The sequence below is a fragment of the Hyperoodon ampullatus genome, assembly GCF_949752795.1.
Source record: "Hyperoodon ampullatus genome assembly, chromosome: 1".
NCBI lineage: Eukaryota > Metazoa > Chordata > Mammalia > Artiodactyla > Ziphiidae > Hyperoodon > Hyperoodon ampullatus.
In genome coordinates, this window is record NC_136914.1 from 27,552,886 (window position 1) to 27,576,249 (window position 23,364).

Below are 23,364 nucleotides of genomic sequence, written 5' to 3' on the forward strand. Positions count from 1 at the left end.
GGGCCGCCAGGGGAGGTCATGGTTAGTCCACGAAACGCGTGCCTCTGTGATTTACGTTAGAGCTTGTGAGGTAAGACGTGTGGTGCGGTGCAGTGGGAGGGTGTGGAGGCATGGAATAAGGTCCTTGCTCCTCGGTAACCAGTTCTGGCCCAAGTTATTAGAAAGTCTTTGGAAAGAGTAGTAATGTTCACAATAACTAATTCTGTGCATAAAGATCAAATTAAGGGCAGGATCAATTTTGACCACTGACTGCTAAAAGGAAACAGAGGCCACCGAACTTCTAACTACAAGGTTTCCTCTTTTCCGTTATTAGTATAAATCATACCACCACAAATAAAATTTGGCCAGGAGAGGAAACTTTTTGTATGTGTGAAGAAAATGTATATTGATATTTTTAAGGAAAGCGTAGCACAAACAGATGGAGGTGTATGAGGGGAATCAAATGCACTTGTCTTGTTGTTCACTCTTTTGCTGCTTCTTTTTCTAAAATGTAAGATAACGTCCCCAGTGAAAAGGACAAGGTCATTTAATATGGGGTATAATAAACTTCACTATCACTTCCAAACTATATAAAAGCAAAGCAGTCCATCAAACGCTGAATACTTCACCAGACATATCTGGTAAGATGAACTGAACAACTATTTCTTTTTTTATTGTAAGTATGATGTTAGTCAATCTAAATAAGATAACTATTAAAAAAAACTCCCCAAACTCAAATAAACACAAAATCCAAATCTAATTCTTTGGGAATGCTTGTATAAATAAAAGCAACACCTAATTAACAATTAGTACACTCTTTATAAAGTGCAAAAAAAGATCCTATGTGGGGAAAGCTAAATTTTAATTCCCACCTAGAAGTCACACTGAATACTGTATAGGTCAAATGTAATAAGAGCATTTGCTTCTACTGCCCATTGTTATCTCTGGAGAAGGTGGTTTGGGAAGCCAAAACACTGCAGTGGAAAATAGTGGCACTGACGGTAGAAGCAAAAAAAGACAAACCTTTGAAACAGGACTTACTGAAATTAACCGTTAAAGCCGAGGTAGCCCATTAGGATTGGCCTTATCTGAGGGCTCTGTGGAGCAGTGCAATCAAAGGTGAACCTTCTCACAGCATCCCGTACACCCCGACTTTCCCTTTACAAATGAGGACTCCAGGCCTTGCACGACTTCCTTCCTTTTCCCCCAAGAAGCGGCGATGCTTCCCCTTTGCTCTATGGATGCTGGCCTCCAGCCTCCAGCTGCTGGTCTCCAGAACACTTAGGATTCATACAGTAGTTTAGCAGGCAGCATGGTCCCACTGCTTCACATAAATGCCAAATGCCAAACTTGGAACAGAGTTAATTGATATTCCCCATCCCTCCCCCGGAACTGTATAAACAAAACATGTCATTCAGTTTTCAGCTTACTCCTAGTGCTGTATCGATTTATAATCTGCTTGAGATTTTACATAGGTGCAAACATTTCCAGAGGAGGAGCCAAGGACTACAGAGTGAAAACAAAATTTTCTATGACTCAGGCAGAGTAGCATCTGACTTGATAAGAGAGTGACAGGGATTACACAAGTTGGATTCTAATAACCAGACGCGTTCAGATGCTCCTTTTTGTTCATAGTGTTCCATCACTTTTTTTCTCTAAAGCAGTTTGAATGGCAGAAACCATAATAACGTTGATAACATGGGAATGAGTTCAGCATGGCTTTGAGGGGGCACTGGTAGAAAGCTCATCTGACGGAATTAAATAAATATATTTTCGGGGGGAAGAGACTGTCAGAATTACAATGGTATGATATATCCTTTAAAAAAAGAGGGCTTTAAAGAATTCACCATTTTGATCTAAAATCTGGGACCTAACCTAGTTTGGGGATAAGAACCTGTGTCTTCAAAGTGGCTGTGGGACCTTTTGCCTTTTCCTGGCCTCATTACAGTTATCAAACAAATAAACACTTAAGAAGGGTGTCTTACAGTATTTTCTCTCTTTCACTCAACTTCTTAGAGCTGCAGCTTCAGTAACTATAATATACTCTACACACTTCAAAATTACATAGGAAAATACCCAGAATAACTAAATAAATAAAAGGCTAAAGAAAACTGGAACAGTACTGTGTCTCCATCTGAGACTAAATCATCCACTTCCAGCAACACACAGAAGGGCTAGGACAACTTTTTTCAAAAGATTTTTATACAGCTTTGAATCCAGAAATTAAGGTTAAAAGCATAAATATTGAGAATTTCAACTAGATTCAGAATGGTTTCAGAAAGATATGATACAACAATTTAGAATAAAACAAAAGCAGAAGAGCATCATATTTTGGTTTGCTTGAGATATACATAAGGTGCAACAACTTTTTCTCTTGAGGATGCTTGTGGGACAAATGTTAGTGTAGATGGTGTTTGCTGGCAGATGAAGGTACACACCATAGCAATAGGATTTTCCAAAATAAAAAAGAATGAGAGAGTGAAATGAAAATGATAAATGGGGGAGGGTACTACATGTTGGTCTGCAATATGTGTGCTCACAAATGTTGTTACCTGAAAATACCAACACCCCTCTCCAGTGGATTCAGGGCATGAGAAAAGCACTATTTTTGAAATCAAGACATTACTTAGAGAAATGACAAGGCAAGTGTCTAAAAGACTATAAAGTTTGGCAGGATTTCTGCTACCCTCAGTGCCTAACCGCTTAAAAATTAAGCATGTCTACAAAAAGGTGGGTTTTTTTTTTTTTCTAAAGTATCTGAAAACAGTCGTATCCAATAGGTTGCCCTCCACCCCGACCCCTGCCTAAGGGAAAAGCCACTGAGGTTTAGGAAAAGCAGATCAAGTAAGATATATTAATCACATAGAAAAGAGTCATCTTTTGTTTTGCTTCTTTTTAAAAAAGGTCCCATGAATATACAGCACTCTGTTAAGGAACTCTAGTGAAATGTAATCAGAGGATTGGAGGAGAGGGCACTGGCAAAAATAGACCTATTCTAACATGTTCTAGAGAATAACAAGTTAGTGCCATTGTCAAGGTGCATGTTCTGCACCAAACAATTTTTGTTGTTGATTTTTTTTTTTTTTTGGATTTTAGCTAATTATAATTTTTAAATCACTGCTAGCAAGTGGTCCAGAAACTCCAACAGCCACCAACACTGGGACCCAGCAATTTTCAAACATTCACTTTGTGTTTCGAAATTTAGAAAATATTAATACAACAGCATCATAGTAAAAATATCATGCTAAAATCTGGGGTTGCTCACCTGATTTATTTCTGTGTGAATGGGGCTAAGCTTCTGCCTCTGATTAACCTTGCTTACTAATTCCTTCCTCCTCCATGCCCACATGGAATATGCATTTTTGAGGACACCGTTCCAATGCCCTGATGCCCTCTTTACCTGCTTTGAAAAAAAAAAAAAAGCCCAAATCTCTCTGTTCTTTTTCAATTCTGTTAGTATGTTGTACATATTTTCCAGCACCGAAACTGATGTAATATCTACAACCGTGAAAAGCTAAACCTAGTCAGTACTCATAGAGTCATTTTTTTGAATGGCTATTAGGTCAAATTACGATTAGAAAATAGAAATCATCATTACAATTCAGTCAAGTATAAATACGATAGCTAGATAAACCTTGTAAACTGTCACCATTTAGAGATCTAATTCAAAAGTTTCAAACTTGAGCTAACACTATCAAAATTCCACCAGTTTGCAAACCAGTAAAAATTATTGCTGGAATCCAATAATTATAATTTGGTAGTTTGTGCTGTGATGCAAGAGTGGGGAAATACTTTGTGCTATGGAACAAATACCCTGTAAAATCTGTAGCCGCCGACTAATTTTGATTTATCACTTTGCATCTGTTGCTAAGAAACAAGATACTGTGAACGTCAGGTGGTGGAGTCAATATGTTGAATGTTCTAAGCCAGTTATTCCAGATGCACTGGAATATGTATAGTTGGTTTTATGTTCAAAAGCAACAAAACATGAAAAGGAAACAGGAAACTTGCAGGTGGATCTATAACTGCGAGTCCCACTCTGGTCAGGCACACCTCCCTCATCAATACCTCCGTAACCACAAAAACTCAAAATGGCTCTAAAAACCTGCAGTGCCAATTAGGCTGTGCATAGCAATTGCTACCCGTCCAGTCTGTCTGGGATGCATGTAAAAGGGCTGTAGCTCAAAGACCACACAAAGTGAGTGTGTCTTCAATGTGTTCTCAATAGTGAAGTAATACTAAGGTCACTTCTGAATACTATGTTTCTTTTTTTGTCTGTATGAACGATCCATTGGTCACTCAGACCCTTGTGTAAAAATAAAAGAATCCTCAAGGCATGAAAACATCAGTAATCTGTAATCTGCTGGACTCTTCCCCTGTCTGGGAAAATATTCGCCACAATTGGACCCAAGCAAATTCTTCTTGGTCACTCAAGGCTAAGAAACAAATTCTGCTGTAAGAACTGTAATTTTTCTTCTTCTCTCTCTTTCTCTTTTGGCCAGCAAACTACCACTCTGGTGGCAAATATAAAAGTGCAGAATAGATGGACCACAAGGCCGAGCATACACCGCTAACACTGGTACATCTGCCTGCCCGTGCTGTTTGGGAGTCTCTGGAAGAGGCTTTTTAATATTATTCTACAATATAAATGTAGGTATAACCTATTATATAAACCATCTTAGAACATAAACCTCCATGTACAAAAAAGACTAAGAATATCTAATAATAACTAGTGCAGTGTGTCAGTTTTTGTTTTTTTGTTTTTTGTTTTTGTTTGGAAAGAATAACTAGGTAATATATGAAACTAGTTTCACACTCTCTGGTTGGTAAAAGAGATGCTGGATGAGCTACAGTAAAGGCAGCCTTTTACCAAGTTACCACCTATTACCATCAAAAGCCTTCAATAGAAAGCAAAGCTCTAGGATCATCCCATTTCTGCTCATTATCAGACAGACAACATCACCCTCAAAGACTCTGGGTTCTGAAAGAACAAACTGGCCCAGGGTGCCAACTTCTGCTTCAAGTGAATCTGGGCCGTGTAGGGCAACAAGCACTTGTTTGCTGTCTCTAGTTTCCACCACATGGACTCACTAGCATCTCTCAATAAAGACAAGGCTAGGGTAGTAGGTAAAGCACAATGTTTTACAATTAAAGGGCGCTTCACTGGTCAGCGCAAGAAATAAGTACAGGAGTCTGGGGCATTTCTTTTGGCTGTCCGTCATGGGTGAGCGGAGTGGATCTCTGACTTCTATGCATTTTCCACGGCAGCCACTCCGGCCAGCGCAGCGAGGCTGAAGAACGCAGACATGGCGGGCATCTCCGGGGTGCTGCTCCGCGTCTCCGTGGCCTCTTGGTTGTGTGAGCATTCGTCATTGCAGCCTGTCTCGGTCACCTTAACGAGACTCCTCTGCAGTTGTTCCTTTGGTTTGTCATCCAAAGTACCTCCTGCTGGTGATACCCGGCCATCTGCTGTCCTGACAAGGTGTGTGATCTTGGTTTTCCTTGCTTTTCTCTTTTGACTGCCCACCAAGTGTTCTTGCACTGTTGTTGGCTCTGGAGTGTTGGGAATGGATGGGGCATTTTTAACCTTATAAGCAGGCTCTGTGGTGTTTCTGTCTTCTGAAAATATGGCTTCTGTAGGGTGAATGGCAGCCAAGAAGAGTTGCTTGTTTGACCATTTATCCCCACTTCCTTTTTCCGGACCATTAGGCTTCTCCTTTTTGTGCTTGTATTTGCTGACAATTTTGTGGAATAAGTTCTTTTTCTCAGACTGGAAAGGACCTTTGCTGGTTTTGGTCGGTTCTGAGGACATATGTCCAGTCTTCTTCTTTTTTCTTGGGACAGGTACACATTTCTCGTCAAATGTAACAGGACTATACTGAGGGAGGCTGTGGAATTTCTTTTCAAATTCTTCATCCAGCTTTGCTGAGCCAAGGAGAGAGTCTTCCTTTGCCTTTGTCTTCTTGAACTTCTTGCTTCCACTGGTCCCACTCTGGTGAAATGTCCAGCTTTCTTCATGCCAACACTCTTCATGATCAGAGGACTTTCCTTTTCCTGACCTTCGCTTCCCTCTGCCAACATTAGCTCGCAGAGACGTGAGCATACCCTCAGACACCAGGGTTTTATAAAGAGCACCTTTGCAAGACCTCTCAGATTTCCGGGAGCCACAAGTCTCTATTTTTCTGTGACACTCACTGTCCTCAGGCTTGGCCTGTCCCGATAGACTGGGTGGTAATGCATCCTCCGTAGGGGTCAAAGGTTCTGCTTTTATACCCTCTGGTACCTCACCAGAAATGTTCTTGCTGGCAGAAATACTGATAAAATCTTGAGGTCTTGACTCTTGGCTGGTGTCTGAGGATTTCTCCTTTGACATTTTCTTCTCTCTTGATTTCACTTTCTTCTTTGGTGGCTTGGCATCCAAAATGCTTCCCTTGCCACTCGAGGATGTATGGACCTTCTTGCGAGGGGTATCTCCAAGCTTCTCGATGCCCCAGTCTCCCTTTGCAACAGCTTCAATGGTGTACATGACACTCTCGATATCAGATTCCGAGGACTGCCTCTTTTGGCAAGTCTGCTTGGGTGTGGATTTATCATTTCCATGTCGATCCATTTTGTTTTTCTTCTTTTTCTTTTTTAGCTTGTCTGGTTTGCTTAATGCTGTGGGATCCTCGATGATCCTAATGCCATGAGGATGGCACATGGGATCCTTTCTACTGGGAACATCGCTTATTATTATCTTGCTACTGCCAGAGTAAGAAAAATCAGGGAAGTGACTACATTTTTGATCTTCTTCTAATTCTTCCTTTTTAATTGCTTTAGGAGCTTCCATTTCTATACCCATTATATCATCCATTCGCAGCTCCTCAAAATTACTTAATTCCTTAGAATCTCTTACATTTTCCTTAGCTGATGTTTCAAATTCTGCTTCTTTCTGGAACCTGGCTTCATCGATTTTCTCCATTTTCATTTCTCTTTCTTCCTTGCCCTTCTCCAATTCTTGAATTCTTCCGCCATCTGATTCTTTGGCTTTTATTAGCTTTGATTCTTCCATTTTCACCCCCTCTGATGCCAGGCACATCTCTGCCAGTTGAAAGAGGGCAGACTTTCCACAGCGTTTTACAGGTTCAGCACCGCCCAACTGTGAAGTCTTCGAACAAATCTCTGCAAACTGAAATAAGGCTGATGCTTGACATTGTTTTGAAGGAACATCAGGGTGGGAGGTACCTGAAGATATCTCGGCAAACTGAAATAATGGTGACTTCTGATGCAATTCAGAGGATTCTGAAACATCAGGCCTGCAAGTGCCAGAGGATATCTCTGGTGTCCCAAGAACATGTTCTGCAGCTAAAAGCAGCATGCTCAGGCCTCCCATTTGAGTAGGATCAGCCATCCCAAAGTTAAGCTGAGGCATTTCTTCAGGCTTTGTTTTCTTGGGCCTTGGCAAGGCTCTTGAAGAGTCAGATGGGAAGGCCCATAGTTTCTCCCGTGGATTGACAGTGGATGTTGGGGATTTCACAGGCTTGTTTGTGGTAGCACACCATTTGTAGCCAGGATTTGCTTTCATAAATGCATGTTTATACTCCTTGGCCATGTCTGTGTATTTCTGCTTTTCCTTTGGATCGAGAACAGCCCACCAATCAGCTAGTATCTTGGTAGCACCTCGGTTATCAAGCCTGGGGTGTTCCTGACATACAAGAGAGCGATGACGTTTGCAAAATAAGAGAAATGCATTCATTGGTCTCCGGGCTCGCTGTTCTGGTGATTCATCATCTTCAGTTTCACCATCTTGCTCTAGACCAGCGGCCCAAAGAAGTTGAACCTTATCAATATCCTCCTCTTCGTCTTCCTCTTCTTCCTCTTCTGAAAAGTCAAGAAGTTGCTTTGCTAGCAATGGATGCCACTGAAGGCACTTTCGTTTTGGTCCTTTTCCAGCTCCTTCTCCTTCTGCGGAATAATCTTTATTTCTATTACTGCCTTTCATTAGTCTGACCGGTCAAGTCAAGACTTTCCATCGTGATTTCAATGGAACATCAGAACTTCCAGCTTCTGTGATGCAGCAGAATTCCAGGAAGGCAAACGGAAAGTACACAGGGAGGAAGATGAACTGCGGCAAAGCCTATGTCATATGATACTGACCTCGCGGGTTCGCCGGGCGCGAGGGCGTGTGTGTGGCTCGCCCTCAGCGGCCAGTCAGGGCTTCTCTATGGGAAAGTGGAGAGAGAGGAGCTCGCGGAGCCGCTCTGCCTCCGCTTCACTGCACACTCCAATATTCTGATCTTTAAAGAGTGACTCTCATAACCAATAAGAACCTACTCTATGGCACAGGGAACTATACTCAATATTTGGTAATAACCTATAATGGAAAAGAACCTGAAGAAGAATATATGTATATGAATCACTGTGCTGTACACCTAAAACTAACACAACATTGTAAATCAACTATACTTCAACTAAAAATGATTAATTAACCTAATTAAATACAATTTCTTCCCTAAAAAAATAAGAATGACTCTCAACTCTTCTAAACATATAAACTATTTTCTTAAACCTTAATACACCCACTCCTGACACGTTAGGACCTGAGGCAAGACTGCGCTGTGCTGGAGGCTGAGGCCCTGCCCTCCAGCTCTGGGTCTGCCCCGTGTCCTGTAGGGCCTTGCTTACGGGACGGAACGTGGACGCCCAGCCACGTAGCCAAGCTCCCGCCTCCCCTGCTGCACACAGATGAGCTTGGCCCCCTGGGGCCTGCAAGTGTCACATCTGTGGCTGGGCTCGTCTTCTAGACCATGGTCGTCACCTGGAAGCTTCTTAGAAATGCAGAATCTCAGCTCCTACCCAGACCTACTGAACAGTAGTCTACTTTTTCATAAAATCTCTAGGTGACTTATGTGCAAGTTAGAGCTTGAGAGCCTTTGCTCTCACGTGGGAGGCTGAGGTCAGAGGCACCCATCTCTTACGTTTAAGAGACTCCCTGTTAAAATGCTTTGTTCGTCTTCTGACCTCTGAAGGACTTGAGAAGATTCTGGCCAATGATCAGTTCTGTTCAATTCCTTGTTGGACTTAAGGTACATTCCAAACTATAGCTGATTTTTCCTCTTATACATTTAATTGTTTTCGGTCAGGTAATTTTCCTTAAGCTGTTTTCTTAGTTGGAATGCACCCCACCCACCCTACTCTGTCAATATCACCTGCATCAGGGTGGCCAACTCTTCCGTGAAGCCCACCGCAATACCCCAAAGAAAGAGCTTCCGTTCTGGCCCCCTCTTCCTTAGTTGAAAACTCTGGTAGCCAATTCACTGGGTCTGCTATGGTTATACAACTGAATCCTCCATGAGACAATCAGCTCCCTGACATAGGAGCTGAGTCCCATTCAGATTTAGATTCTCCATTACCCATAGCTGAGTCTATCGGATTTTAAATAAGCATGTGAAATTAAATCTGCCTCTCTTAAGTTTATTTTTGTGGCCCCTGCAATTCTCTGCTTGTGCCAGAAAGGAGATTAAAATAGCCCTGCAATTTTAATGAAGGTGGGTTTTACTCCTGTGTCTTACCACATTTAGGAAAGTGTATACATTTTGTACTTTCATGCAAAATTGTGCTTGGCACCGACCTGGTGGTCACGAAGGGAAGCAAGGGTGTTCTTCGATGAGAATTCTTGGGCAGCTGGGTCTAGTTCTGTTAGTGAACAGTATTCAAATGGAGGAATTGCTTTAGCTTGGAAAGTAGACCTCAGATATAGGAGGAATAGAGCAGAAGAAAAAGGAACTTATGAAAAACGGAATACAGAAGTATAAAGGAAAGGTAAATTTCTATGACTGGCCCAGTCTTCTGATTCTCCGTGTCCATAGATCATAACTGGGGAATCACAGGGGTGCAGAGAGGGGGCAGGAACTTGCAACGGGGAGTCTGTGCTCTAGTTTTGGCTCTTCTGCTAATTAACTGAGCACCTGAGAAGCTCACTAAACATTTGTTGGTCTCTGTGGTCACATCTGAAATATGAACAGTTGGTCAATGCTTCTTAACCAGAGAAGAAAGCTAGAAAAATGGGGGCGGGGTGGGTAGGGGGTCTTGTTTAAAGACACGTGGCCAGGTGGGACACCCAGAAATGCGTATTTGCTGGGTTTGTGATGGGCCCCAAGTATGAGGTGCCTTTCTGATATTCAGTTCTGGTTAAGCATCAGTAAATCAGATGCTCTCTTAACATTCCTTCTAGCTCAAATATTCCCCGATTTCATGACTACCAGCCCCGTAGTGAATGCATGGTTAGGAGTCTACGTGTCTGGCAGACACTGCTGGGTGTACCCCTCTTCCTTTAGGAACAAAACCCCAAGTTTTTGCTCCGCACACAACTCCCAGAATAACTATTACATTTCCCAGCTTTCCTTTGGGTATGTCCGTGGACTAAATTCTGGCCAAAGGGAAGTGGTGAGTGTAGGTTCTGGGAGCACTCTTAAAAGACAGAGGTGTGCCCTCTTGCTTCTTCTTGCTGACAGGCATGCATAGATGATAGTGGAAGATGGGCCAGCTGGGTCAGTGCCGGACATGGGAGCTGCCATAGAAGATGGGAGGGAACCAAGACAGTGTGGCCTGGGTCCAGGACACCAGGGAGTCGTGTCAGGAGGGAACTTCCTACCCCCAGGCTTCCTTTATGTGTGAGAGAAAGACATTATCATCTAGTTAAAGTAACTGCAATTTTGCTCTTACTCTTTCTTTCAGCCAAACCCATTTTAAACTAAAACAATATGGAGCATGAAAAAGACTTTACGGACTCCAGTTATGCTTCCCAATCTTCATGTCAGCACGAATTGGAATGTCTGTTTACTGTGGCTTCTTGTTTTCTACTTCTGTAAATGTAGTATGTTTATAAGATGGAGAATACTATTGTCTTTTACAGAGAGCACTTCTTTCACAGCCAGAAATTGATGGAGAGGTATCACAATTTTAGGAAGCACAGTTTTCTTTTTATGATTTTATCTTATTCTCTACAAACATATATTATTTCCTTAGCATATGCCATATATATATATATATAATTTTTGCCCTCAAAAATGGTCAGTCACCATTAATTTTGTGTGAAATTTGGTAGGACCTGAACTACAGTGAAATACCAAGAACTGCCATTTAAATTACATATTATTGCTAATAATTGTTATGATTGGCAATAAGCAAACATGTGGTGTTGAGTTTTTTAAACGCTTCTACATTTTTTTTGAAAGTTTGGGCTTTGACAAGAGCTCATTAGGAAAAAACCTTTAATTCTTTTCCTTCTTATTTATAGTTGAACAAAAATGCACACCTCCACACACCATATATGTATACAATAATGGAATTTGTTTCTTGTGAACTTGCATTTAGCCTGTGAAAATTACCTTTAATGACTTTGAAAGATATTGTGCTTTTTGCACATTTTAAGTTTCTGATGGGGGACAGGGATGAGGGGCAGTGATGGGAGGATGGTGAAAGAAAAATTATATATATACATATACATATATATATATATATATATATATATATATATATAAAATTCAGAGCATAAGACCTGCAAAATTCTGGGATTAAAAGTCATGTGAATAATCATTTCCATTTCCAAACCTCTCTTAATAAATAATGGTAAAATGCCACAGTAGATATTTCAGGCTATTTAATAAAACTCTCCTTCTCTGTCTCTCTGTCTGCTTTCTCTCATACACACACACACACACACACACACACAGCACACCCCAAAACAAACTCATTCTCACATACAGAATAGAAACTAAACCAAATCAAACCATAGAGAAAGATGATTGGGTGGGGAAAGGAAACGGGGACTCTTATGAAGAGCTCTCTCTGTTTACCTTCATTCCTCTCATCCGGGTCAGTGTAGATGGAAGCCACAGTAAAGAGGGAAAAGATAACAAAAGCCAATAAAATGAATGCCATTTCCAGGTTGGTAAACGGAAGCTCCATGAAAGACCACAAACTTCTTCACCTGCAATACAAAGCAGACACTGGCTTAGTATACCCTGGTCCAGAGAGAACTTGTTGAGTAATTATTTATTGTAGAATGAGATTTACTAAGACTTTTTAAGATACTTCTGTGCACCTGGAACAACACACCTGGCACTAGCAGAAATGGAGGGTGCTCTCGTTTTTTGAAATTTGGCATCAGTCTTGGTGTAATTGAACTTAGACTTTGCTGTGTCCATTGGAGGAGAACATGGGAGTCTGAATGGCAGAGTCAATTTATGTTTTATGAGTTTTTTGGACAAAACCCTGGGAGTAAAGATAGAGTATATTTCATATCATGAAGGAAAAAATAATGTTGGTTTCTATCTCACTAACCACACCCAGGTTCAGAGTAATGTTCTTGTGCCTGAAGTTAGCCAGTGTTTGCCAACCAGGTGATAAATCTACAACTGAAGCAATTTTTAGTGAAGAAACCATAGTCTTCAGAGTAGCTGGATCAAACTCAACCCAAATAAAGATAAATGTGTTAACAATTCAACCATGAGAACTTCCAATCTCAGACTCGAAAAAGGAGAGCTCATGTGTCTAGAAAGGAAAGCATAGTTCCATTGGGGGGAAAGGATAACATCTAGTTGGAAATAACCTCTGTCTTTCTGTCTTTCAATGTTTACTACATAAATGTAAAATATTTAAAACACTGCAGACATATGTGGGAATGTTATCATTTTAAGAAGACCCAAAGAAAGACATTTCACATCTTTCCACTGCAACTCATTCCAAATTCCTTATTTACTGTCTATTTTAGGGAAATAACTTCTTGGGGTCTTTCACCTAAGGGTTCAGTCTCCTTTAAATATATTTTTTAAATGACTTCATCATACCCTGTAGTTGAGAGACAAGATTTGAGGTGGGAGTTAGGCTTGCTCTCTTTCCTAGTTGCAGTCTTCCAGTGTTGCTCTAGCAAAACAGAGGTGGGTGAGGGGATAATTAGTTCTTTAAAATCTGCTGGTTTTGAACAGATTTCTGATTCTTTTTTTTTTCTTTTGGACATACTTCTTACAATTGACAATAGTTTGGGGGATATTGATCAGAAGTCTGTAGCTTTTCGTAGGTTTGTAGGACAGAAAATTAGACATGGAATTTATGTGTCATAGGTATGCACATTTTAAGATATAAAGAATACTACCGGGGCTTCCCTGGTGGCGCAGTGGTTGAGAACCCGCCTGCCAATGCAGGGGACACGGGTTCGAGCCCTGGTCTGGGAAGATCCCACATGCCGTGGAGCAACTAGGCCCGTGAGCCACAACTACTGAGCCTGCGCGTCTGGAGCTTGTGCTCCGCAACAAGAGAGGCCGCGACCGTGAGAGGCCCGCGCACCGTGATGAAGAGAGGCCCCCGCTCGCCGCAACTAGAGAAAGCCACGCACAGAAACGAAGACCCAACACAGCCAAAAATAAATTAATTAAATTAAAAAAAAAAAAAAGAATACTACCAAGGGGGTTAAGATGTATCTTGGAAATTTTTCACATCAGTGCACATTGGTTGAGCTTATTCTGGTTACTGGAAGCTGAGCATTCTAGAGTATGGCTCTACTGTCATTTAACCACTCATATTGATGGGAATTTGGGTTCCTTCTAATTTTTTGTCATTGCCAACAATGCAGCAGAAAATATTTCTTTGTAAATATAAATTTGCACACAGGTACACATATCTCTAGGAAAGATTTATAGAAGTAGAACTGCTGGATGTATAAACTTTTGAAATGTTCCTTCACAAATTTCCCTGAAATTTACAACCTTATCAGTACTATATGTAAAGAACTGGTTCCCAAATCCTTCCTCAACACTCCCTCTTTCGGTTTTCCCCCCCAATTTGAAGTTAAAAATACTATCTCATGTTTAAATTGGCTTTTCCCTGATTTCTAGTGAGGTTGAACATTTTTTTATGTGTTGATTTATTATTTATACAGTTTGCTCTGTGAATAACTTGTCTTTATCCTTTGCCCAGTTTTAAACTGGGCATTTGTAATTTTCTCACTGATTTGTAGACACTCATTATAAACTTTGGATAAAAAATTCCTTTCAGGGCTTCCCTGGTGGCGCAGTGGTTGAGAGTCCGCCTGCCGATGCAGGGGACGCGGGTTCGTCCCTAGGTGAAGTAGGTGAAGCTTCCTTGCCCAGTCAAGATTTCTGTTGGGCTACATGTTTTTCTACAGTGACTGATTTCTGTTCTTATTTGGACTCATATTTGCAAAGAAGCACTATATGTTATGTTTCAACTTTAAATTTTAAAATACATCATATGGTCCAGAACAAAAGCAATGTTCTTAAGTACCTCTGAATGGTCAAAGGTAGATGATTTATGTAAATTCAGTTAGGGATCAAAAGAGCCAGACTTCTTCCAGTGAGAAGAACTGAACTGACAGTCTTTGAAAATCTTTCTCTGGAGACTTCTTACAGTAACAGGGAAAAATGTGGGTTCTTGGTCAGTTTCTCAATAAATACAATTTCCTGAAATATCTCAGGGCTTTGTCATACCTTATACCCTTTTCAACAAAGAAAGTTGTCTTAACTATTCCCTTATAAAAAGGCATAGAGTAAGAGAATTGGGAATGTTAATTACAAATGAGATAGTGGATTTACAAACTATTAAGAGCTGCAGAACTCTTGCAATACTAAAATATTCTGAGTTTTTTTGTTTTGTTTTGTTTTGTTTGCGGTACGCAGGCCTCTCACTGCTGTGGCCTCTCCTGTTGTGGAGCACGGGCTCCAGACGCGTAGGCTCAGCAGCCATGGCTCACGGGCCCAGCCACTCTGCGGCATGTAGGATCTTCCCGGATCGGGGCACGAACCCGCGTCCCCTGCATCGGCAGGTGGTCTCTCAACCACTGCGCCACCAGGGAAGCCCAATATTCTGATTTTTTATTAAATATTTTTTATTCAGTTTTAAGATCACAGTTAAAGTACTTTAGCATGTTATACACATGACTTACATGTGCAAGTTTTAGAAATATCAAATTAAGTATAAGACTTTGAGGAAAGAAATTATATAAACGTGTAGATTGACTTTTACGACACATACATCTAAGAAAGCAATAATTCTGTTGTACCATTAAGTGGAAATCATTTATTACATGGCATGTTTACACCAACTCTAAAGAGAACCAAGCCAATTTCTGAAAGCAAGAAAAATGAGCCATTCGGTCATGCTGAAAACTGTCAACAGACTTAAGACCTGGTGGTCAAATGAAGCTGTGGTTAATTTATAACAGGTAAGTAAGCAATTCAAACCTATGGGAAAAGTTCATAATCTGGTAACGTGGACTCTCAGGTGGTTTTTATTCCTTTTCAACAGATTCCTGAGAGCAAGCCATGAATGCTAAGGAAATGAGAAACATGTTGCCGAGCATGTGCTGAGCTCCAGATCACAAACCTCCCCCACCCCAGTTCTGCCGCTACGAGCTGAGGCACTAAAGTGAGGTGTCAGTGGACGTGAGCACTCCCCTGAGGCCGCCAGGGGAGGTCATGGTTAGTCCACCAAACGCGTGCCTCTGTGATTTAGGTTAGAGCTTGTGAGGTAAGACGTGTGGTGCGGTGCAGTGGGAGGGTGTGGAGGCATGGAATTAGGTCCTTGCTCCTCGGTAACCAGTTCTGGCCCAAGTTATTAGAAAATCTCTGGAAAGAGTAGTAATGTTCACAATAACTAATTCTGTGCATAAAGATCAACTTAAGGAATTGACAAACCATTAGCCAGACTCATCAAGAAAAAAAGGGAGAAGACTCAAATCAATAGAATTAGAAATGAAAAAGGAGAAGTAACAACTGACGCTGCAGAAATACAAAAGATCATGAGAGATTACTACAAGCAACTCTATGCCAATCAAATGGACAACCTGGAAGAAATGGACAAATTCTTAGAAATGCACAACCTGCCAAGACTGAATCAGGAAGAAATAGAAAATATGAATAGACCAATCACAAGCCCTGAAATTGAAACTGGGATTACAAATCTTCCAACAAACAAAAGCCCAGGACCAGATGGCTTCACAGGCGAATTCGATCAAACATTTAGAGAAGAGCTAACACCCATCCTTCTCAAACTCTTCCAAACAATTTCAGAGGAAGGAACACTCCCAAACTCATTCTACGAGGTCACCATCACCTTGATACCAAAACCAGGCAAGGATGTCACAAAGAAAGAAAACTACAGGCCAATATCACTGATGAACATAGATGCAAAAATCCTCAACAAAATACCAGGAAACAGAATCCAACAGCACATTAAAAGGATCATACACCATGATCAAGTGGGGTTTATTCCAGGAATGCAAGGATTACTCAATATACGCAAATCAATCAATGTGATACACCATATTAACAAACTGAAGAAGAAAAACCATATGATCATCTCAACAGATGCAGAGAAAGCTTTTGACAAAATTCAACACCCATTTATGATAAAAACCCTGCAGAAAGTAGGCATAGAGGGAACTTTCCTCAACCTAATAAAGGCCATATATGACAAACCCACAGCCAACATTGTCCTCAATGGTGGAAAACTGAAACCATTTCCACTAAGATCAAGAACAAGACAAGGTTGCCCACTCTCACCACTCTTATTCAACCTAGTTTTGGAAGTTTTCGCCACAGCAATCAGAGAAGAAAAGGAAATAAAAGGAATCCAAATCGGAAAAGAAGAAGTAAAGCTGTCACTGTTTGCAGATGACATGATACTATACATAGAGAATCCTAAAGATGCTACCAGAAAACTACTAGAGCTAATCAATGAATTTGGTAAAGTAGCAGGATACAAAATTAATGCACAGAAATCTCTGGCATTCCTGTACACTAACGATGAAACATCTGAAAATGAAATCAAGAAAACACTCCCATTTACCATTGCAACAAAAAGAATAAAATATCTAGGAATAAACCTACCTAAGGAGACAAAAGACCTGTATGCAGAAAATTATAAGACACTGATGAAAGAAATTAAAGATGATACAAATAGATGGAGAGATATACCATGCTTCTGGATTGGAAGAATCAATATTGTGAAAATGACTCTACTACCCAAAGCAATCTACAGATTCAATGCAATCCCTATCAAACTACCACTGGCATTTTTCACAGAAGTAGAACAAAAAATTTCAAAATTTGTTTGGAAAAAAAAAAGACCCCGAATAGCCAAAGCAATCTTGAGAACGAAAAACGGAGCTGGAGGAATCAGGCTCCCTGACTTCAGACTATACTACAAAGCTACAGTAAACAAGACAGTGTGGTACTGGCACAGAAACAGAAAGATAGATCAATGGAACAGGATAGAAAGCCCAGAGATCAACCCACGCACATATGGTCAACTTATCTTTGATAAAGGAGGCAGGAATGTACAGTGGAGAAAGGACAGCCTCTTCAATAAGTGGTGCTGGGAAAACTGGACAGGGACATGTAAAAGTATGAGATTAGATCATTCCCTAACACCATACACAAAAATAAGCTCAAAATGGATTAAAGACCTAAATGGAAGGCCAGAAACTATCAAACTCTTAGAGGAAAACATAGGCAGAACACTCTATGACATAAATCACAGCAAGATCCTTTTGGACCCACCTCCTAGAGAAATGGAACTAAAAACAAAGATAAACAAATGGGACCTAATGAAACTTCAAAGCTTTTGCACAGCAAAGGAAACCATAAACAAGACCAAAAGACAACCCTCAGAATGGGAGAAAATATTTGCAAATGAAGCAACTGACAAAGGGTTAATCTCCACAATTTATAAGCAGCTCATGCGGCTCAATAGCAAAAAAACAAACAACCCAATCCAAAAATGGGCAGAAGACTTAAATAGGCATTTCTCCACAGAAGATATACAGACTGCCAACAAACACATGAAAGAATGCTCAACATCATTAATCATTAGAGAAATGCAAATCAAAACTACAATGAGATATCATCTCACTCCAGTCAGAATGGCCATCATCAAGAAATCTAGAAACAATAAATGCTGGAGAGGGTGTGGAGAAAAGGGAACACTCTTGCACTGCTGGTGGGAATGTGAATTGGTACAGCCACTATGGAGAACAGTATGGAGGTTCCTTAAAAAACTAAAAATAGAACTACCATATGACCCAGCAATCCCACTACGAGGCATATACCCTGAGAAAACCATAATTCAAAAAGAGACATGTACCAAAAGGTTCATTGCAGCTCTATTCACAATAGCCCGGAGATAGAAACAACCTAAGTGTCCATCATCCGATGAATGGATAAAGAAGATGTGGCACATATATACAATGGAATATTACTCAGCCATAAAAAGAAACGAAACTGAGCTATTTGTAACGAGGTGGAGAGACCTAGAGTCTGTCATACAGAGTGAAGTAAGTCAGAAAGAGAAAGACAAATACCGTATGCTAACACATATATATGGAATTTTAAAAAAAATGTCATGAAGAACCTAGGGGTAAAACGGGCATAAAGACACAGACCTACTTGAGAATGGACTTGAGGATATGGGGAGGGGGAAGGGTAAGCTGTGACAAAGCGAAAGAGAGGCATGGACATATATACACTACCAAACGTAAGGTAGATAGATAGTGGGAAGCAGCCGCAGAGCACAGGGAGATCAGCTCGGTGCTTTGTGACCGCCTGGAGGGGTGGGATGGGGAGGGTGGGAGGGAGGGAGATGCATGAGGGAAGGGATGTGGGAACAGAGGTACATGTATGACTGATTCACTTTGTTATTAAGCAGAAACTAATAAAAAAATTAAAAAATAAATAAATAAATAAATAAAAAGATCAACTTCAGGGCAGGAACAATTTTGACCACTGACTGCAACAAGGAAACAGTGGCCACCGAACTTCTAAGTACAAGGTTTCCTCTTTTCCGTTATTAGCATAAATCATACCACCGCAAATAAAATTTGGCCAGGAGAGGAAACTTTTTGTATGTGTGAAGAAAATGTATATTGATATTTTTAAGGAAAGCGTAGCACAAACAGATGGAGGTGTATGAGGGGAATCAAATGTACTTGTCTTGTTGTTCACTCTTTTGCTGCTTCTTTTTCTAAAATGTAAGATAATGTCCCCAGTGAAAAGGACAAGGTCATTTAATACGGGGTATAATCAACTTCACTATCACTTCCAAACTATATAAAAGCAAAGCAGTCCATCAGACTCTGAATACATCACCAGACATATCTGGTAAGATGAACTGAACCACTGTTTCTTTTTTTATTGTAAGTATGATGTTAGTCAATCTAAATAAGATAACTGTAAAATAAAAAATTCCCAAACTCAAATAAACAAAAAATCCAAATCTAATTCTTTGGGAATGCTTGTATAAATAAAAGCAACACCTAATTAACAATTAGTACACTCTTTATAAGGTGCAAAACAAGATCCTATGTGGGGAAAGCTAAATTTTAATTCCCACCTAACAGTCACTCTGAATACTTTATAGGTCAACTGTAATAAGAGCATTTGCTTCTACTGCCCATTTTCAGCAATACATTGTTCTCTCTGGAGAAGGTGGTTTGGGAAGTCAAAACACTGCAGTGGAAAACAGTGGCACTGACGGTAGAAGCAAAAAAAGACAAACCTTTGAAACAGGACTTACTGAAATTAACCGTTAAAGCCGAGGTAGCCCATTAGGATTGGCCTTATCTGAGGGCTCTGTGGAGCAGTGCAATCAAAGGTGAACCTTCTCACAGCATCCCGTACACCCCGACTTTCCCTTTACAAATGAGGACTCCAGGCCTTGCACGACTTCCTTCCTTTTCCCCCAAGAAGCGGCGATGCTTCCCCTTTGCTCTATGGATGCTGGCCTCCAGCCTCCAGCTGCTGGTCTCCAGAACACTTAGGATTCATACAGTACTTTAGCAGGCAGCATGGTCCCACTGCTTCACATTAATGCCAAATGCCAAACTTGGAACAGAGTTACTTGATATTCCCCATCCCTCCCCCAGAACTGTATAAACAAAACATGTCATTCAGTTTTCAGCTTACTCCTAGTGCTGTATTGATTTATAATCTGCTTGAGATTTTACATAGGTGCAAACATTTCCAGAGGAGGAGCCAAGGACTACAGAGTGCAAACAAAATTTTCTATGACTCAGGCAGAGTAGCATCTGACTTGATAAGAGAGTGACAGGGATTACACAAGTTGGATTCTAAATAACCAGACCCGTTCAGATGCTCCTTTTTGTTCATAGTGTTCCATCCCTTTTTTTCTCTGCAGCAGTTTGAATGGCAGGAACTATAATAACAGTGACAACGTGGGAATGAGTTCAGCATGGCTTTGAGGGGGCACTGGTAGAAAGCTCATCTGACGGAATTAAATAAATATATTTTCGGGGGGGAAAAGACTGTCAGAATTACAATGGTATGATATATCCTTTTAAAAAAGAGGGCTTTCAAGAATTCACCATTTTGATCTAAAATCTGGGACCTAACCTAGTTTGGGGATAAGAACCTGTGTCTTCAAAGTGGCTGTGGGACCTTTTGCCTTTTCCTGGCCTCATTACAGTTATCCAAACAAACAAACACTTAAGAAGGGCGTCTTACAGTATTTTCTCTCTTTCACTCAGCTTCTTAGAGCTGCAGCTTCAGTAACTATAATATACTCTACACACTTCAAAATTACATAGGAAAATACCCAGAATAACTAAATAAATAAAAGGCTAAAGAAAACTGGAACAGTACTGTGTCTCCATCTGAGACTAAATCATCCACTTCCAGCAACACACAGAAGGGCTAGGATATAAATCTTTTGTTCAAAAATTTATACACAGGTTTGAATCTAGAAATTAAGGTAAAAGCATAAATATTGAGAATTTCAACTAGATTCAGAATGGTTTCAGAAAGATATGATACAACAATTTAGAATAAAACAAAAGCAGAAGAGCATCATATTTTGGTTTGCTTGAGATATACATAAGGTGCAACAACTTTTTCTCTTGAGGATGCTTGTGGGACAAATGTTAGTGTAGATGGTGTTTGCTGGCAGATGAAGGTACACACCATAGCAATAGGATTTTCCAAAATAAAAAAGAATGAGAGAAGTGAAATGAAAATGATAAATGGGGGAGGGTACTACATGTTGGTCTGCAATATGTGTGCTCACAAATGTTGTTACCTGAAAATACCAACACCCCTCTCCAGTGGATTCAGGGCATGAGAAAAGCACTATTTTTGAAATCAAGACATTACTCAGAGAAATGACAAGGTGAGCGTCGAAAAGACTATAAAGCTTTGCAGGATTTCTGCTACTCTCAGTGCCTAACCGCTTAAAAATTAAGCATGTCTACAAAAAGGTGGGTTGTTTTTTTTTTTCTAAAGTATCTGAAAACAGTCGTATCCAGTAGGTTGCCCTCCACCCCGACCCCTGCCTAAGGGAAAAGCCACTGAGGTTTAGGAAAAGCACATCAAGTAAGATATATTAATCACATAGAAAAAAGTCATCTTTTGTTTTGCTTCTTTTTAAAAAGGGTCCCATGAATATACAGCACTCTGTTAAGGAACTCTAGTGAAACGTAATCAGAGGACTGGAGGAGAGGGCACTGGCAAAAATAGACCTATTCTAACATGTTCTAGAGAATAACAAGTTAGTGCCACTGTCAAGGTGCATGTTCTGCACCAAACAATTTTTGTTGTTGATTTTTTTTTTTTTTTTGGATTTTAGCTAATTATAAGTTTTAAATCACTGCTAGCAAGTGGTCCAGAAACTCCAACAGCCACCAACACTGGGACCCAGCAATTTTCAAACATTCACTTTGTGTTTCGAAATTTAGAAAATATTAATACAACAGCATCATAGTAAAAATATCATGCTAAAATCTGGGGTTGCTCACCTGATTTATTTCTGTGTGAATGGGGCTAAGCTTCTGCCTCTGATTAACCTTGCTTACTAATTCCTTCTTCCTCCATGCCCACAAGGAATATGCATTTTTGAGGACACCGTTCCAATGCCCTGATGCCCTCTTTACCTGCTTTGAAAAAATAAAGAGCCCAAATCTCTCTGTTCTTTTTCAATTCTGTTAGTATGTTGTACATGTTTTCCCGCACCGAAACTGAAGTAACATCTACAACCGTGAAAAGCTAAACCTAGTCAGTACTAATAGAGTCATTTTTTTGTATGGCTATTAGGTCAAATTACGATTAGAAAAAAAATCATCATTACAATTCAGTCAAGTATAAATAAGATAGCTAGATAAAACCTTGTAAACTGTCACCATTTAGAGATCTAATTCAAAAGTTTCCAACTTGAACTAACACTATCAAAATTCCGCCACTTTGAAAACCAGTAAAAATTATTGCTGGAATCCAATAATTAAAATTTGGTAGTTTGTGCTGTGATGCAAGAGTGGGGAAATACTTTGTGCTATGGAACAAATACCCTGTAAAATCTGTAGCCGCCGACTAATTTTGATTTATCACTTTACATCTGTTGCTAAGAAACAAGATACTGTGAACGTCAGGTGGTGGAGTCAATATGTTGAATGTTCTAAGCCAGTTAATCCTGTTGCACTGGAATATGTATAGTTGGTTTTATGTTCAAAAGCAACAAAACATGAAAAGGAAACAGGAAACTTGCAGGTGGATCTATAACTGCGAGTCCCACTCTGGTCAGGCACACCTCCCTCATCAATACCTCCGTAACCACAAAAACTCAAAATGGCTCTAAAAACCTGCAGTGCCAATTAGGCTGTGCATAGCAATTGCTACCCGTCCAGTCTGTCTGGGATGCATGTAAAAGGGCTGTAGCTCAAAGACCACACAAAGTGAGTGTGTCTTCAATGTGTTCTCAATAGTGAAGTAATACTAAGGTCACTTCTGAATACTATGTTTCTTTTTTTGTCTGTATGAACGATCCATTGGTCACTCAGACCCTTGTGTAAAAATAAAAGAATCCTCAAGGCATGAAAACATCAGTAATCTGTAATCTGCTGGACTCTTCCCCTGTCTGGGAAAATATTCGCCACAATTGGACCCAAGCAAATTCTTCTTGGTCACTCAAGGCTAAGAAACAAATTCTGCTTGTAAGAACTGTAATTTTTCTTCATCTCTCCCTTTCTCTTTTGGCCAGCAAACTACCACTCTGGTGGGAAATATAAAAGTGCAGAATAGATGGACCACAAGGCCGAGCATACACCGCTAACACTGGTACATCTGCCTGCCCGTGCTGTTTGGGAGTCTCTGGAAGAGGCTTTTTAATATTATTCTACAATATAAATGTAGGTATAACCTATTATATAAACCATCTTAGAACATAAACCTCCATGTACAAAAAAGACTAAGAATATCTAATAATAACTAGTGCAGTGTGTCAGTTTTTGTTTTTTTGTTTTTTGTTTTTGTTTGGAAAGAATAACTAGGTAATATATGAAACTAGTTTCACACTCTCTGGTTGGTAAAAGAGATGCTGGATGAGCTA

The 23,364-nt window shown here is 40.2% G+C and overlaps 1 protein-coding gene across 2 annotated transcripts; it reads right to left on the reverse strand.

Moving 5' to 3' along the window:
• Nucleotides 1-5,227: 5,227 nt before the first annotated feature.
• Nucleotides 5,228-7,960, reverse strand: LOC307067011 (HMG box transcription factor BBX-like; the record flags this gene model as incomplete). 2 transcript variants are annotated; one of them, XM_079724248.1, is made up of 2 exons in its annotated part: nucleotides 5,228-5,610; nucleotides 5,761-7,960. In XM_079724248.1, 2 exons carry the CDS (start codon nucleotides 7,958-7,960, stop codon nucleotides 5,228-5,230), a joined length of 2,583 nt encoding a protein of 860 aa, XP_079580374.1. The 2 variants fall into 2 exon arrangements, with proteins under 2 accessions (XP_079580374.1, XP_079580373.1); XM_079724247.1 differs by having other exon boundaries at nucleotides 5,228-7,960.
• Nucleotides 7,961-23,364: the final 15,404 nt, after the last annotated feature.